The sequence below is a fragment of the Rhinatrema bivittatum genome, chromosome 7, assembly GCF_901001135.1.
Source record: "Rhinatrema bivittatum chromosome 7, aRhiBiv1.1, whole genome shotgun sequence".
In the NCBI taxonomy this organism is placed as follows: domain Eukaryota; kingdom Metazoa; phylum Chordata; class Amphibia; order Gymnophiona; family Rhinatrematidae; genus Rhinatrema; species Rhinatrema bivittatum.
The window spans coordinates 186,385,743-186,400,072 of NC_042621.1; the positions used below are offsets into that span (position 1 = coordinate 186,385,743).

The 14,330-nt window shown below is 41.0% G+C and overlaps 1 protein-coding gene across 2 annotated transcripts in view; it reads right to left on the minus strand.

Annotated features, from left to right (window-relative positions):
* Positions 1 to 14,330, minus strand: part of WDFY4 (WDFY family member 4) — a 746,928-nt gene that overhangs the window by 570,024 nt on the left and 162,574 nt on the right. For both annotated transcript variants that reach the window (XM_029609624.1, XM_029609625.1), the window contains 3 exons: positions 10,419 to 10,633; positions 6,412 to 6,518; positions 1,112 to 1,319 (listed from right to left, as the gene is read on the minus strand). In XM_029609624.1, coding sequence (XP_029465484.1) covers positions 1,112 to 1,319; positions 6,412 to 6,518; positions 10,419 to 10,633 — 530 coding nt within the window. The remainder of the gene's footprint in view (positions 1 to 1,111; positions 1,320 to 6,411; positions 6,519 to 10,418; positions 10,634 to 14,330) is intronic.

Sequence of the window (14,330 nt, forward strand, 5' to 3'; positions counted from 1 at the left end):
TAAGAATATCACACTGCACATGCATGTGATACATGAAGAGAAGCTAATTTTGAGATAATTTTAGTTACTGTTTTGATCTTATGGATAAGCTGCTACTCTGGTAAACAGCAAAAGCCAATCAAAAGCACAAGCAAATTTTTAATTACTGTAAGTCATGCAGAAATATTTATTTATTTATTTATTTATTTATTTAAAGAGTCTTTTATACCGATATTAGTCGAAACATCATATCGGTTTACATCGAACTATAGGAAGGAAACTACAACAAACAGGGGAGAGGGGAGGGGGTACAACGAACCAATAGGAGAGCAAGAAAGCGCAGGAACAAATCAACAGGTGAACTTGAGAGACTAGATGACAAGAGCAGAGTCAGTTCAATAACATTATAACATAATTTTACGGGGGAGGTTAGGGATTTGGGGGGAAGGCTTGTTTAAAGAGCCAAGTCTTTAGTTGGGATCTGAATTTTATCATGCATGGTTCTAATCTTCAGAACCCAGAGATACTACATAGTAGGCATGAAGAATACAGAGATGCCTAGTATGAAATCACAGGTGATACTAGGCACCCTCTGTACAGTCACTGCAGCACAAGACTGCTTGAAGTCAAACAGGAACTTCCTCACAACAATAGATGTAATTAATACCATACGTGTGACTGCCTGAGGAGAGATATGGTAGGTATAACAGAGATCTTGCTGTCGGCAATAGACTGGGTCTCAGAGCAATTGCCCAGCTTCCTAAAAGGGCAAAGGAGGAAAATACTATCTGGAATAGGCTAAATCAACTTTGTATCCAAGTCAGCAGGTCAAGAATTGGCATGGCTAAATAGGAATACTCTACCAGACCTGAGATCTGAGATTGTGGTAAGATGCAAGCCATGAAACACCTTTTGGTTTGCCCATTGCTTGAAGACATCTCATGCACAGTACAGTATCTTGCTGAGCCCAACTCATGAGTGCTGAAATGTGCTCAGCAGTGGAAAGAAGCCTGATTTACTTTCATGGTTGCATATGAGAAGAAGAAGATAGGTGAGAATGTAAAGAAAAAACACAGCTGGTAGACCAGCTCAGACAATGAAATTCAAAGCAGAATAATTATAAAAGTTATACCCATGGCCACTGGATGACATGTCAAACTCTATAAATGATGGAGCTGAAGCTACTTTATGAAGCTGAAAGTTCCGTGGTGATGTCATAGAGACCAGATTCACTGATGTCTGGAGGACTTTAGCAGAGCTTCTAGATAGCCAAGGCTTATGTGTAGTTGGAAAAAGATGCCCATCATCTTCCACGCTTTCTGCTTCAAGATGGTGATGTTCTAAAAGAAAGGAGCACAACAAATATCATTTACCATGATTTTTTGCTGTAATTTCTTTTTATCTATGTCTAGTCATATAGAACAATCATGCTTCTTTAAAATAATCTTTACAGTATTATTTCATAATTCAGAAGTCATCTACTAAACCAAATACACGTGATTATTATGTAGGAAGACCCCCAATTATGGTGCACCCTTTTTGAGTCTGGTAGCCATACAAAACGCTTTGGGTAGGGTAGACCCAGGGATGATCATGGTTGCCTGGTTTGGGAAATGTTTAATAGATCTGTTGATATAGTGCTACTAAAGGACCTTTATATGGAGTGTTATATGAGTGAGCATTGTGTTAATGTGATGTTAGGAAACTATAGTGAGTGTTCCTTTACAGATTTGCCTGTTATGATTGGGTAATCAAGGTTTAGTGGTATCTATAAAACGTTGGAATTTTGGCATGTTTTGGCCCTTTTCTGCCCCTGCCTTTATAGAGTAGGGTGAGTAACAGGAAACTCCAGAAATGTGAACCTCTGGAGCAATCAGCCTGTGGGCCAGTGGACCCAGCACCTTCCCAGTAGGAGTGGGACCCTGTAGGGGCTCTTCCCCTCAAGGGGGAGAGGCCCGAGGCCATGAAGGACCTCCTCCCAAGGAGATTACTCATATGGAGACATGGAGAAGTCAGAGTTAGTAGAGTGGAATGTTTTTTTTTCTCCTCCTGAGGAGCTAACTATCAGGCCGATTCAGTAAAGTCCACGGGAGAGCGGACGAACGCCCGCTCTCCCGGCGCGCGCACCAGCCACTCGCCGGTGTGTACGATTCAGTATTTAAATTAGGTGGTGCGATAGAAACAGGCAAAAGGAGGTGCTAGGGACACTAGCGCATCCATAGCGCCTCCTTTTAGCCCGGAGCGGCAGTTGTCAGCGGGTTTGACAGCCGACGCTCAATTTTGCTGGTGTCGGTTCTCAAGCCCACTGACAGCCACGAGCTCGGAAACCAGACGCCGGCAAAATTGAACGTCTGGTTTTCGACCCGACAGCCACCGGCCCATTTAATTTTTTTTTTTCTTTTTTTTACTTTTTTTACCTTTCGGGACCTCTGACTTAATATCGCCATGATATTAAGTCAGAGGGTGCACAGAACTGCTTTTCTGTGCACTTTCCCGGTGCTGGCAGAAACTAGTGCCTACCTTTGGGTAGGCACTAGTTTCTTAAAGTAAAATGTGCAGCCTGGCTGCACATTTTACTTTCTGTATCGCGCGGGAATACCTAATAGGGCCATCAACAGGCATTTGCATGTTGAGGGCGCTATTAGGTGCCGCGGTTTGGACGCACGTTTTCCGCCCCTTACTGAATAAGGGGTAAGGGAAAACACGCGTCCAAGAGCAGGTTAACAGTGCGCTCCGACGGGCTGTATGTGGGGAAGAAAAGGCATTCAGGAATGAGGTGAGTCTGAACAGAGGAGTGCCCCAGCGGAGTCCTTTGAGGTGAAGTAGTCTGGGGGAACCTCCCCCGGGAGGAAGGTGGTGTAGAAACTGGAAAAAAGGGGCAAAGACCAGAAGAGGTGTGACTAAATCAATATAATGGGAAGTAGCATGTGGCCCACTTTGGATGTAAATGTTGGCATTGGGATGCCTATCGGCGAACCCCATTCCTCAAACAGGTTTGGGATTTGGGTGAGAGCAAAAAGAGTTTGAGAGCCTCAGCTTATTCTCTCAGGTGGTCTGACCTACTATTATTGGAAAGGAATGCAATTGTTATGTTCCCAGAAAGGGATGGTGTATTTGTGATCCTGACTTTAGCATGCCTATGAACTTCTCACACATTCAGCATTTCCTTTGTAACTTGTTTTCACATCCATGTAAACAGTGGCTGGATGGATATCCAGAAAAATAAAGTTAGACATTTGGAAATTTGAGCATGGTTCTACTACTCTTATTTGGCCAGCGCAAATGGATGTATGGGACCAAAGCTCATGGAGGGAAGTTGATGGGAATCCTCCCTATCCAGTCAGAAACTAGAGTGATTGGGGATAGTCATGCTGCACCACATAGGTCCACTTCACCATCTGCATGACCACGTAGAGAACACACCAAACAAATTTGGAAGGGATGACTCTTACATAATAGGGAAACCCATTCCATCATTTTATGTACCTTGTCAGGGGGTTACAAAAGTGAAGTGTATGTAGATCCTCCACTAAGGGAAGCTATTACTGGCGACACAACAGGACCTGTGTCTGGGCTTGAAGAACTCCTTTGAGGTTTGGCATCATGCTATAAATTCAGATATGCACAGTTAACTACATTTCTATGGACAAATCATTAAGAGACTTTCCTACATTGGGCTAGCCTTTTTTTTTTTTGGGGGGGGGGTGGCAAGTATGGCACCAATTATCTTAATTTTGTAAAATGGACTTTGAGATTTTATTCATGATTCAGTTTCACTGTTTTGCACAAGTGGTGCTTTTGTAATAATAATTTTTTGATATGATAATTTTTAATTATAAACTTTTTTTGTACTTATTTATATAAAATGATTGAAGAATAAAAATTGTTTTTGGCTTATAGATTTTGGAGTAATTCAGTACATCAGTGTTCTCTGTTTTTCTGTATATATGTATATATAGATATAGATACTCGTAGATATACCTATCTCTCTCTATATATATATATATATATATATATATATATATATATATATATATATATATATATACACATATTGCACTTAAGGGGAAGTGATTTCTATCTGTAGCAGAAGACCGCAAGGGTCATCTGCATTCATCTCTCAGCAGCCCCCAACAAAGGCCTCAGCAAGCAGTCTAGGCTTCAACTTCCACAGCCCTCACCTGTTTACGGCTGAAGAAAACTAAAAGGTTCATTTGCATAGCTTTCTTAGCAACCACAGAAAGGACTAAGGAGGACCCTCAGGCCGATGCAATATTTGTGCGTAGAAAATGGGCTTTCAGTGTTGAGTGCCCGCTTTCCTAACTGTCCTCTCATGGGCACACGATGCAAAACTTAAATTAGGGGTTGTGCTAAAAAGGAGACGCTAGGGAACATTGTGCATCTCTACTGCCTCCTCAGCATCACATGCACGGGAGAGGTGGCTGTCAGTGTGGGTTGGAAAAATGGATGCTCAATACGAGCGCCCGTTTTCTCCCGCTACCAGCACAATATACATGCAGAAGAAACACAGCCTGGACCGGTTATCTTTCATATGTATATTGGGCCCCCAAGGATAATTTTTTTCCCAAGACTTTTTTTTTTAACCTGAATTTGCTTTCTGTGGTTTGTCCTACTTAGCATCGCAATGATACTAATAGGAGGAATCACAGAAAGCAGGAATTTTTGTTTTTATCAATGAGCCCTTGAGTGTGGCATACCTTTTCGCCATGCCTGGGCTGGCATAACATTTTTCAAATTGCAATAGGTCCATTGGCTGTGCGGGAAAGTTTTTGAATCGTGGATATTAGCTAATAGCCTCAACTACATGCAATTTACAAGTGATGAGCGCTATTAGCTACGCTGGGTTTTGGGCATGCATTTTGGAGGCGCTAATCCCCGTATTGCATTGGGGGTTATGGATGCCCGTCCAAAACACGCATCCAATCATGTGGTAAGCCATGCGCTAGCCGCAGCACATGATATTGCATTGGCCTGACTGTGAGCTGTCTAGGCTTCAACTTCCATAGGCCCCGACACTGATTATCATTTTGAAAACCACCTACATTGATAGATTTTTGACCCCTGAAGCAGGCGGTTTGGTACCGCTGAAACATTGGCCTGTGTAGGGTTATGGTTTGAATGCAGCAATGGATATAAAATAAGAGCTTTACAACACTGTATTGAATGACATTATGGTTCATTAGATTCTAGAGACAACCAAGGATTATGGATATTGAGATAAGTTCTTTGTTTTACATATATTTAGAGTATTATAAATGCTTTTTTGACAAATTAAAAGGTAGTATTTGAACCAGCAAATGAATGAATTCTGGTGTTGCTGTCTGATACTGCTTGCAATCCATTAAGAGGCAAGAGACAGTGGATTATATCTATTATGCACTGGATTTTAAATCTGATGCTGTGTTCAAAGAAATTAGGTTAAATTATTGGTCTAGAATTTTCAATCAGGTAAATGTTTTTGAGTTTTCTGTTGCACCTCATTTTTCTTGTGTCTGCTTTTCAGTACAGCACAGTGGCTTACAGTTCTTAATAACTTGGAATACAAGAGCATCAGGATGCAAAACTGAAGCAACTGAAGATCTGATAACAGACCAGCAGGGAACAGGTTCAACAGCACAGGTTGGGTCAATCCTGTTGCTTCAGTCTGCATCTCTTTGTTGCTGCATGACAGGCATACAAAAATGTCAGCAACTGAAGATCTGATAACAGACCAGCAGGGAACAGGTTCAACAGCACAGGTTGGGTCAATCCTGTTGCTTCAGTCTGCATCTCTTTGTTGCTGCATGACAGGCATACAAAAATGTCAGCAGTTTTCACATTCCCAACACACCAACCCTTGAGAACATTCGTTTAAGGACAGTATCTCCAGATCTAAGAACATAGGAACATAAGAACATCAGACTTGCCATATTGGGTCAGACTAAGGGTCCATGAAGCCCAGGATCCTGTTTCCAATAGTAGCCAAGCCATGTCACCTGGCAGGATCCCAATAGGTAGATAGATTCCAAGGTGCTTATCCCAAGAAAAAGCAGTGGTGCAACTCTCCCTTAATAATGGTTAATGAACTTTTCTTCCAGGAACTTGTCCAAACCTTTTTTAAATGCAGTTACACTAACAGCTTTCACCACATCCTCTGGCAACTAATTTCAGAGCTTAATTATGCATTAAGTAAAAAAAAATGTTTTCTCTTATTATCTACTTTATGGGATCTTCAGGTACTTGTGATCTGGATTGGCCACTGTCAGAGACAGGATGCTAGGCTCAATGGACCTTGGTCTGCCCTAGCAGGGTAATTCGTATCTTCTTATGTTTTGATGTGCTATGCTTAATCTATTGATATAATGTGTATATCTATGCTAAAAATGATAAATAAATGAATGCTTTCTACAGTTTACAAACTTTCATTTTCACCTTGGTTCTCTTCGGAGCTGCACGTGTTTCTTGGGCAACTGAGGGCATTTGGCAGTTTGGGTCCATTGGATGAAGTGACTGGAGCCATTCCAAGACAAAGAAACTGCCTGAAAACAAAACAGAGAGATACAGAAGTGTATCAGAAGAAAGATTATGGGGAGGGATATCATATTTGATATTTCATGTGTACTGGTATATTTTGACAATTTTGGTTTAAAAGGATACATAACACACACAAACGCTTTAACCTGTTACCTAAATGGATGATGTTGTGTTCCATGTCAGAAAGGGCAAACTGAGCCATTCCTGGTTTTTGCCTCACAGTATTCAGAGAGATTCAGTCCACATTTTCCTCAGGAAATCAGAATTACATCTCCATGCATGCATTTGAGATAAAACCAGAATTAGATCAGTTTCTCCTTTATGACAGGGCAAGCCTATTTGATTGAGTTCAGCTCTATACTTTTAACCTGAAAAAGTATACATTATTTATTTATTCTTATTTATTTTACATTCTTTTATTCTGCCTATGCTGGATCAGCCATGCTGGGTAGATTACACAGGGGCGGTGCTACCTGTTTTCCTGCTCTAGACAAACAATTACCCTGCTGCACCCTCACAGATTCTAATGGAGCCTTTCATGGGCTTCATTTTCTCTCAACAATAATGTTTGAGTTCTAAACCCCATTTATAGTTGCTCTGGGGATAGAACAAGGTTGCCAAATTTCAGGTCAAAAAATCTAGGACACTGGCTCATGGTAATGCCAATAGTGATCAAGCAGTTCATTTGGGGGTTAAGGGATTGTTGTCTGGATTGTCTTTAGGGATAATTGTAACAATCTATTTTCAAAATGTACCTAAAAGTACAATCTTTTATATTTTTTCACCACATAATTGTCACGATGTTGCTTGCGGAGCCCATCCCGCAAGCAGCCTCTCACATGCGCCGGCGCCCGACCATTCCCTGGCCCGACGCTGGTCCTTCTTCGCGGCCTGGGCCGCCCCGGATTGCCGCTGCCGCTCCTCGCAGCCTGATGCCGCTGTGTGCAGCAGGAGGGGCCGCCGTTGCCTCTTCACAGCAGGAGCCACTGCCCGGATGCCTCTTTGCTGCGGAATGCCACCGCCATCTTCATCTCCAGCGCTGCCCGGATGCCGTGGTCTCTCTCCATGTGGCAGGAAGCCACCGCCGACTGTGTCTCTTTGTGGCCCTGGTGCCGCCGCCGACTTCCTCCACCTCCCAGGTCTCTAGGCGTGCGCACCCCTGCTTTATATTTAAAGGGCCAGCAGCAGGAAAATCCTCGTGACATCATCAGTCATCGCCTCATCCAGCCCCATAAAAGGGCTCAGTTTTCATTCCATGGGGGCCTTCGAACCAGATCTCAATGGTCATCCATGCATTTCTTCTCCAGTCAAGGACCTCCGTGTCTTCTTGTGTCTGGATGGCTGTTCATTTGATGTTCCAAATGTTCCTGGTCTCCTTCGTCTAATGTTCCTGGTCCTGTTCCTCATTGGAGCTCCTTCGTCATCTCTTTGTCGTCTCTTCAGTGACCTGATGTTCTAATGTTCCATGTCCTAAAGTTCCTGATGGTCTGTGTTCCAGTCCTGGTCTTGATGTCCCTGTCTCTGGCTCTTCATCCTGCTCCCAAGTTTCATGCTTGTCCACCCTTCCTGGGGTGCCACTGTCATAGTGCATGCCCAGCCCATGGGGGGCTGTGTAGGGTGCTTTGAGTCACAAGGCCTTGTTTTTAATTCTGTAAGGCCCCTTCTTTTTAATTCCAAGGTCTGTTTGTGAATCCGAGTTCCGAGTCTTGAATCCTGAGTCTTAAATCCTGTTCTTGACCTTCGGAGTACCTTGTGCCTGCTTCCGTCCATGCCCTAGACTCAAGCCAGAACCTGCTCTGTTCCAGCGTTGTCTGTGACCAGCCACGGGTAGCTGTGTAAGGTGCACCTTGATGCAGGCCTCTGCTGAATCTTCGACATGCTTCCAAAGTCTTCATTTTCTCACCTGGAGTCTGTTTTGCTTTCGGCCTGGTCCGCGACCAGCCGTGGGCGGCCATGTAGAGCACGCTGCGGTGCAGTACTCACCCTGTACTTGTGCCTGAATCCTGAATCCTCGCCTGAGTCTTCCAAGTTCCTCGTAACCTCGTTGTTCCCAAGCGGCAGGTCCGAAAGGGCTACCGAGTGGCCGGAGGGCTACTCTTGAGACCAGCCTTGCATTGCTGGGTCTCACCGGTGCGTGCAGGTCCAGGGAAGGGCTGAGCCTGCCTTGTTCCAGTTCCTGATGTTCCATTCCTTGATCCTGGTCCAGCCTTGTTCCAGCTCCAGTCCATGCCTGAACACTCTCACCTCCCAAGGTGAGTGTCTTGGGGCTCCCCCTTGAGCTGCGCCATGGCCCAAGGGCTCACAATCCCTCTAGAGCAAGCAACCGCACCTCAGCGTTCACAACAATAATATTTCAAAACCAGAACACAAACCTTAGTGCTGGTGGGTATGTCCTATATATAAGAGAATTATTATGCACCAGAATAAGAAAACAAATCAGGCAACAATAGCCAGCTGTTATCAATATTTAAATTCTGTGTGAGAGACATATCCAGATCAGAAACTTTTAAATGGGTCCCAGTATATTGTAAACTGAAATTATAAATTTTCTAATATTTTTTTCTGTTCCTGCTAAAATTATTTCTTTATTATTATTTATTTAAAAGCACATATAAACTGTCTTCTAGACAATGCCAATCAAAGTGGTGTACAAATAATACAAAGTGGTGTACAAATAATGATTAGTAGGCTCTGCCTACGGCACTGCACGTTGTCAGACTTGCTGATGCGGGGTTTTTTTCAAAAACTTTTTTTCAACATTTAAAACTACATTTTTCACGGCGTTAGCACTTGACTTAACACGTTTTGAACGGTGTCCTTTTTGTTGTTTGGTACAAATAATAAAACCATGCACTAAAATCATAACATAGATAAAAACAATTCAGAACAAAAACAATCTTCCAATGGAGCATATTCCTCCACGTTCTAGAACTGTTGGAAATAGCCAATAGTTTGCAATTGTTAATGAAATTTTAAGTAATCCTCCTCCTGCAAATCACTAAAGGTAAATTATTCTAAGTTACAGGTGCCAACACAAAGAAGGCCCATGATCTAATCTGCACAAAAAAGGGGCAGCCTAGGAGCATTCCAGGGCAAGGTCAAGAGGTATGCATGTAAGATGTTATTTTATAAGAGATTTATATGAATATATTTGGCAACTAATTTGTACAATTTTACAGCTGTTAATTATCCAGCGCAATTAGTATCAGACTGTCTGCTATTTTTGGGTGGGAGGTGTGTGTGAACTGGGGGGAGTTCGGGGTGGAGTAGTATTAGGGACTTGGTGAACTGGAGATGAGCTGGTGAACTGGTGGAGGTATCGGCAAACCGGTGATTTCAGTTATGCACACGTTTTAAAATATACCTACTTCCATGTGTAAATCAGGATTTTACACATACAATTTCTGTTTTTGCACTTAAAATATACATGCATATGTTTATAAAATAAGCAAGCTTTCAATGTATTACAAATATTTGTGCATATATTGGGGTGAATATACATGTATTTTATAATCTGCACGAAACAGATATGCACAGATAATAAAATACTATAATAGATCTTCGTGCACCCATATACAAGCATATATGAAACCACACAGAGATCTTTGAATGTTATCCTTTAAGGCTGTATGATTAGTAAACATTATAACACATAGTCTGTGTTGTTTATGATAGCAGTTAATAATCTCCTGAAATATAACTGTCACATCAGTGCAAGCATGCTGATTAACTACTTTTTGCATTAGTGAGATCATCAAAAAATAGAAATAATAATGATCCTCTTTTTAACCTTTCAAAATAACTTCAATTTTACAATACAACTATTGCATTGGGTGTAGAGCACACAATGTATGAGAGAATATTTTTGTCTGACAGCATTGTGAAAGTATTTTAAGCAACTGTACCTCAATACATCAGGCTTAATGGCTTGGGAGGCGAGCTTCTCAAAAATCCTCACCAACTGCAGATGCAAAGGGTCTGCACTGTCATTCAGCACGTCCCGACAGTAAGTGACAATGGTGTTCAGTAACCCTGCTTCACATAGCACCTGACGATTCTTATCCGACTTCACCCAGGACAGAATGTGATTCGCCACAGAACACTGGATTTCCTTAGAAATCTGAGAAAATAATTGTGCCTTACTCTGTTAGACTATTGAAATAATATTAATAAATCTATAATGGTACTTGTAGCATAACCGTTAGATTAGTCACAAATAGTTACCACTCATAAATGTCTTCATACGCTCATTCTAGCTTTTGTGAATTCTTCCTCCTATGCTAATTGTTGTACCAGTCTTGCTTGTCACCAATTCCCTGCAATGATCATTATTTAGTTTTCCTTTAACTATCCTTTCAAAGCTGACCCCAATGTGGAATTTCCCACACATGAAATGTTTTGCTCTGACAAATGTAGAGGGTGCAGTCTCTAGCTGGGACTCTATAGGCCTCATTTTCCAATATCGCATTGGTATCGCATGCAATACCAAAAAGGGGTGTACCTTATGCTAATAAGCATGTGTATCGCGAATTGCACTATCAGCTATGCGAAAGGCTGTTATCGCAAGTTGCACTATTAGCCCAATTTGGGCTACATTGCCAGTATATCGCGGTTCATGATGTCTCCTGACAGGCCTGTTTCAGTATGATGGGGAGAGGGAGAGGGAGAGAGAGAGACTTGCCATAGTGCCTCCTCCCTAGACAGGTATTTGTATCCCTATGGGAGGCCCACCTAGTAACTCGAGGTGAGGTTTAAGTAATAGTATAGGGGGTTAGGGGCCACTTTCACATTCAACGTGAGACGTACGTACAAACAGAACAGTGGTCTCTTGTGAAGATTTGATGACCTACGGAGTGAGGAAACTCACTCCAACATGAGATTTGTGCAATGTTCTCTCAACCTAGCTTGATGGACTCTCTACCTGGGTAACAACAAGCTAGGTTGAGAGAACATTGCACAAATCTCATGTTGGAGAGAGCCTTGCTATAGTGCCTCCTCTAGGGAGGAGGCACTATGGCAAGGCTCTCTCTCTTTCTCTCTCTCTCACACACACACACACAACAGGCCCGATAAATCCTCCCTACTTTACATTTGCTCCGCCCCCTGAATACGAAATTAAAAATTTGCATTCGCAAATTGCGTTAACTGCTGTTAGCGCGGTTTGCGGAATTATCACATGCACTAACTCCTTGGAAAATGAGGCCCTATGTTTGCAGCTGTAGTAGATAAACTGGCCCCTTTAAAGCAAGTTCCAAGATGGTCAAATTTTAATAGAGGCTGGATGACCCATTTACTCAAAAAATCAAGAAAACTTTTACAAAAGTTGGAACACAAGTGGAGCAAAGATCATTCAATGGAATCCCTATCCAAATTTAAATTAGAATTAAGTCACATGCTTGAGACTAAAAAGACCTTCTATTCTAAGAGAATTTGTGCAATTGGCTACAATCCAAAAGAATTATTCAAGTTTGCCAAGAGCTTAACTAATGAACAGTTTGTCTCTGTTATGTTTGATGTCTGTTCTCTGCTGGGATGTGATGACTTCTTGACTTTCTTTTTAGCTAAAATATCCAAGATTGTGATTTCCTTTGCATCTGTTCCTGCTTGGTTTTCAGATCAGTCTCATATTCTTCCTACCTAGTTAGGAGTTGTTTGACCCCATTCCTGTTGGTGAGATTGTTGATGCTGTCTGCAATATCAGTCCCTCCTTTTGTGCCCTTAATTTCTGCAGTGTTCCTCTTCTGATTGCAGAGATATCATTGCTTCTTCATTTGTGACTATCATTAATCTATCTTTGAAGGAAGGCCCTGTGTCATCCTGTCTCAAGAGAGCTTCTGTTCATCCCCTTCTAAAGAAGATTGGCCTGATCCCACAAGATCTGTCAAACTTTAGACCCATCTTCTCCTCAACATTTTTGACTAAACTACTGGAACATACCATGTTATGGCAACTTTCTGAGCAACATCAGATTCTTGACACATGTTAGTTTGGCTTCCAAAAGTGACTGAATATCGAAACCCTCCTAGTTGCATTAATAGACATCTTTAATAGGGGGCTTGATTGAAGAAACAGCTACATTCTTGTAGTGTCAGATGTGTCCTCTGCATTTGACGCTTTGGATCATGATGTTCTATTATATTGTTTAATGGAATGTAAAATTTCTGGAATTGTTCTTTTGTGGTTCTATTCCTAATTGTCAGATAGAATGTCTCAGGTAAGAATTGGGCAGTGATACTCTCTATGGTTGTCTGTACCAACTGGTGTTCCACAGGGATTAATGCTTTCAGCTCTAGTATTTATCATTCATCTCACCCCAATTTGCAAGATACTTACTGGCCTTACTGATGGCTATAGAATATATGTGGATGACATACAATTCTTTGTCCACTTCTTAGATAAATGGTCTCATACAGGGGATCTTATTCATATTTGTTTATCCACTATTAAGCAATTGTAGTACATAATAAATTGTCATTAAATATTTCAAAATCAGAATTCACTGTAATTCACCACTGTGCTGAGAATCTATTTCCCTCTATCATAACCATCAATGGTGTTGTCTTCTAAGTCAAAATGTCAGGTTCTGGATTGATTCATGTTTAAATTTCCATTATGAAATTGGGTCAGTTGTGAAAACAGTGATCTACAAGCTGAGTGTTCTTTTGGGACTTAAACCTTTAAAAACCTAATGATTTTAGAATTATGGTATAAGCCTCAATTCTGTCTATCATAGACTATTGCAATGCAGTTTATATAGGTCTGCCAGGATCACTCCTAAGGGCAATGCATCTCCTTCAAAATTCTGTGGCTCACCTGATTTCCAGAAAAAATCGGAGAGACCACATTTTACCGACTTTGGCTGATTTACACTGGTTAACTGTTCACCATTGCATTATTTTCAAAATCTCTATGATGGTCCATAAACACCTGTCAAAGTATATAGCAACCTTTTGGAAGATGATGCCACTGTTCTCACATTGACACAAGCAGCTTAGAGAAATCGCTGTGATCAAAAAGCTTACTTATTCACAGCGGCATAAATCTTCTATGTATGACAGAGTTTGGGGTCCATATTAGGCCATGTATTCTACTTAGTGGAGTGGTACAACAATCTGACTGTGTGAAGATGTTTGGATGTACCGTAATTGCTGTCTGCGGTACATGTTGCAAGAGACTTTGAATATTTTGGTATTCATAAAAATATGTGTTCTTTATTTCTATACTGCCTGTTTCTGTTATAAATAAACAGTTTAAAAAATGGAGTTAACATATGAAATTTATTTTATTTTATTAAATTTATAAACGACTTTCCTGATGAAATCTAGTTACAGCATATTAACATTGTTTTTAATGTACATAAATTAGCTTGCAAGAGCTTTAATGCAAAAACCTGTGCTAATAAGGTATAAGATGCAAAACTATACAAATCAGCTCACAAATGTTACACAAGAAAACAAAGTACACTAAAAATTGCAAAAGTTAACACAGATCTGATAATGCCAAGTACACATCTACATCTTAGGGAGGTGTATTTCAGCTTTTGTGTTGACATCTATGTTAACATGCTAATTTTAACATTTGTAAATTAAGGAAAAACTCAATACCTACTATACCTGAATGTAACTTGCCTTGAACTACCAATGAAAAGGTGTGAAATAAATATTCATAAATAAAATACATTTGCATGTCATTAAAATGGGCCAATAATGTATACTAATTAGCATGTATTAACAGCTGATGTTAAAACATTAATACATTGGCATCCATGTGTGCTATATTTTCTTGTATTATACAACTTCTGATACATCAGGGCTTCT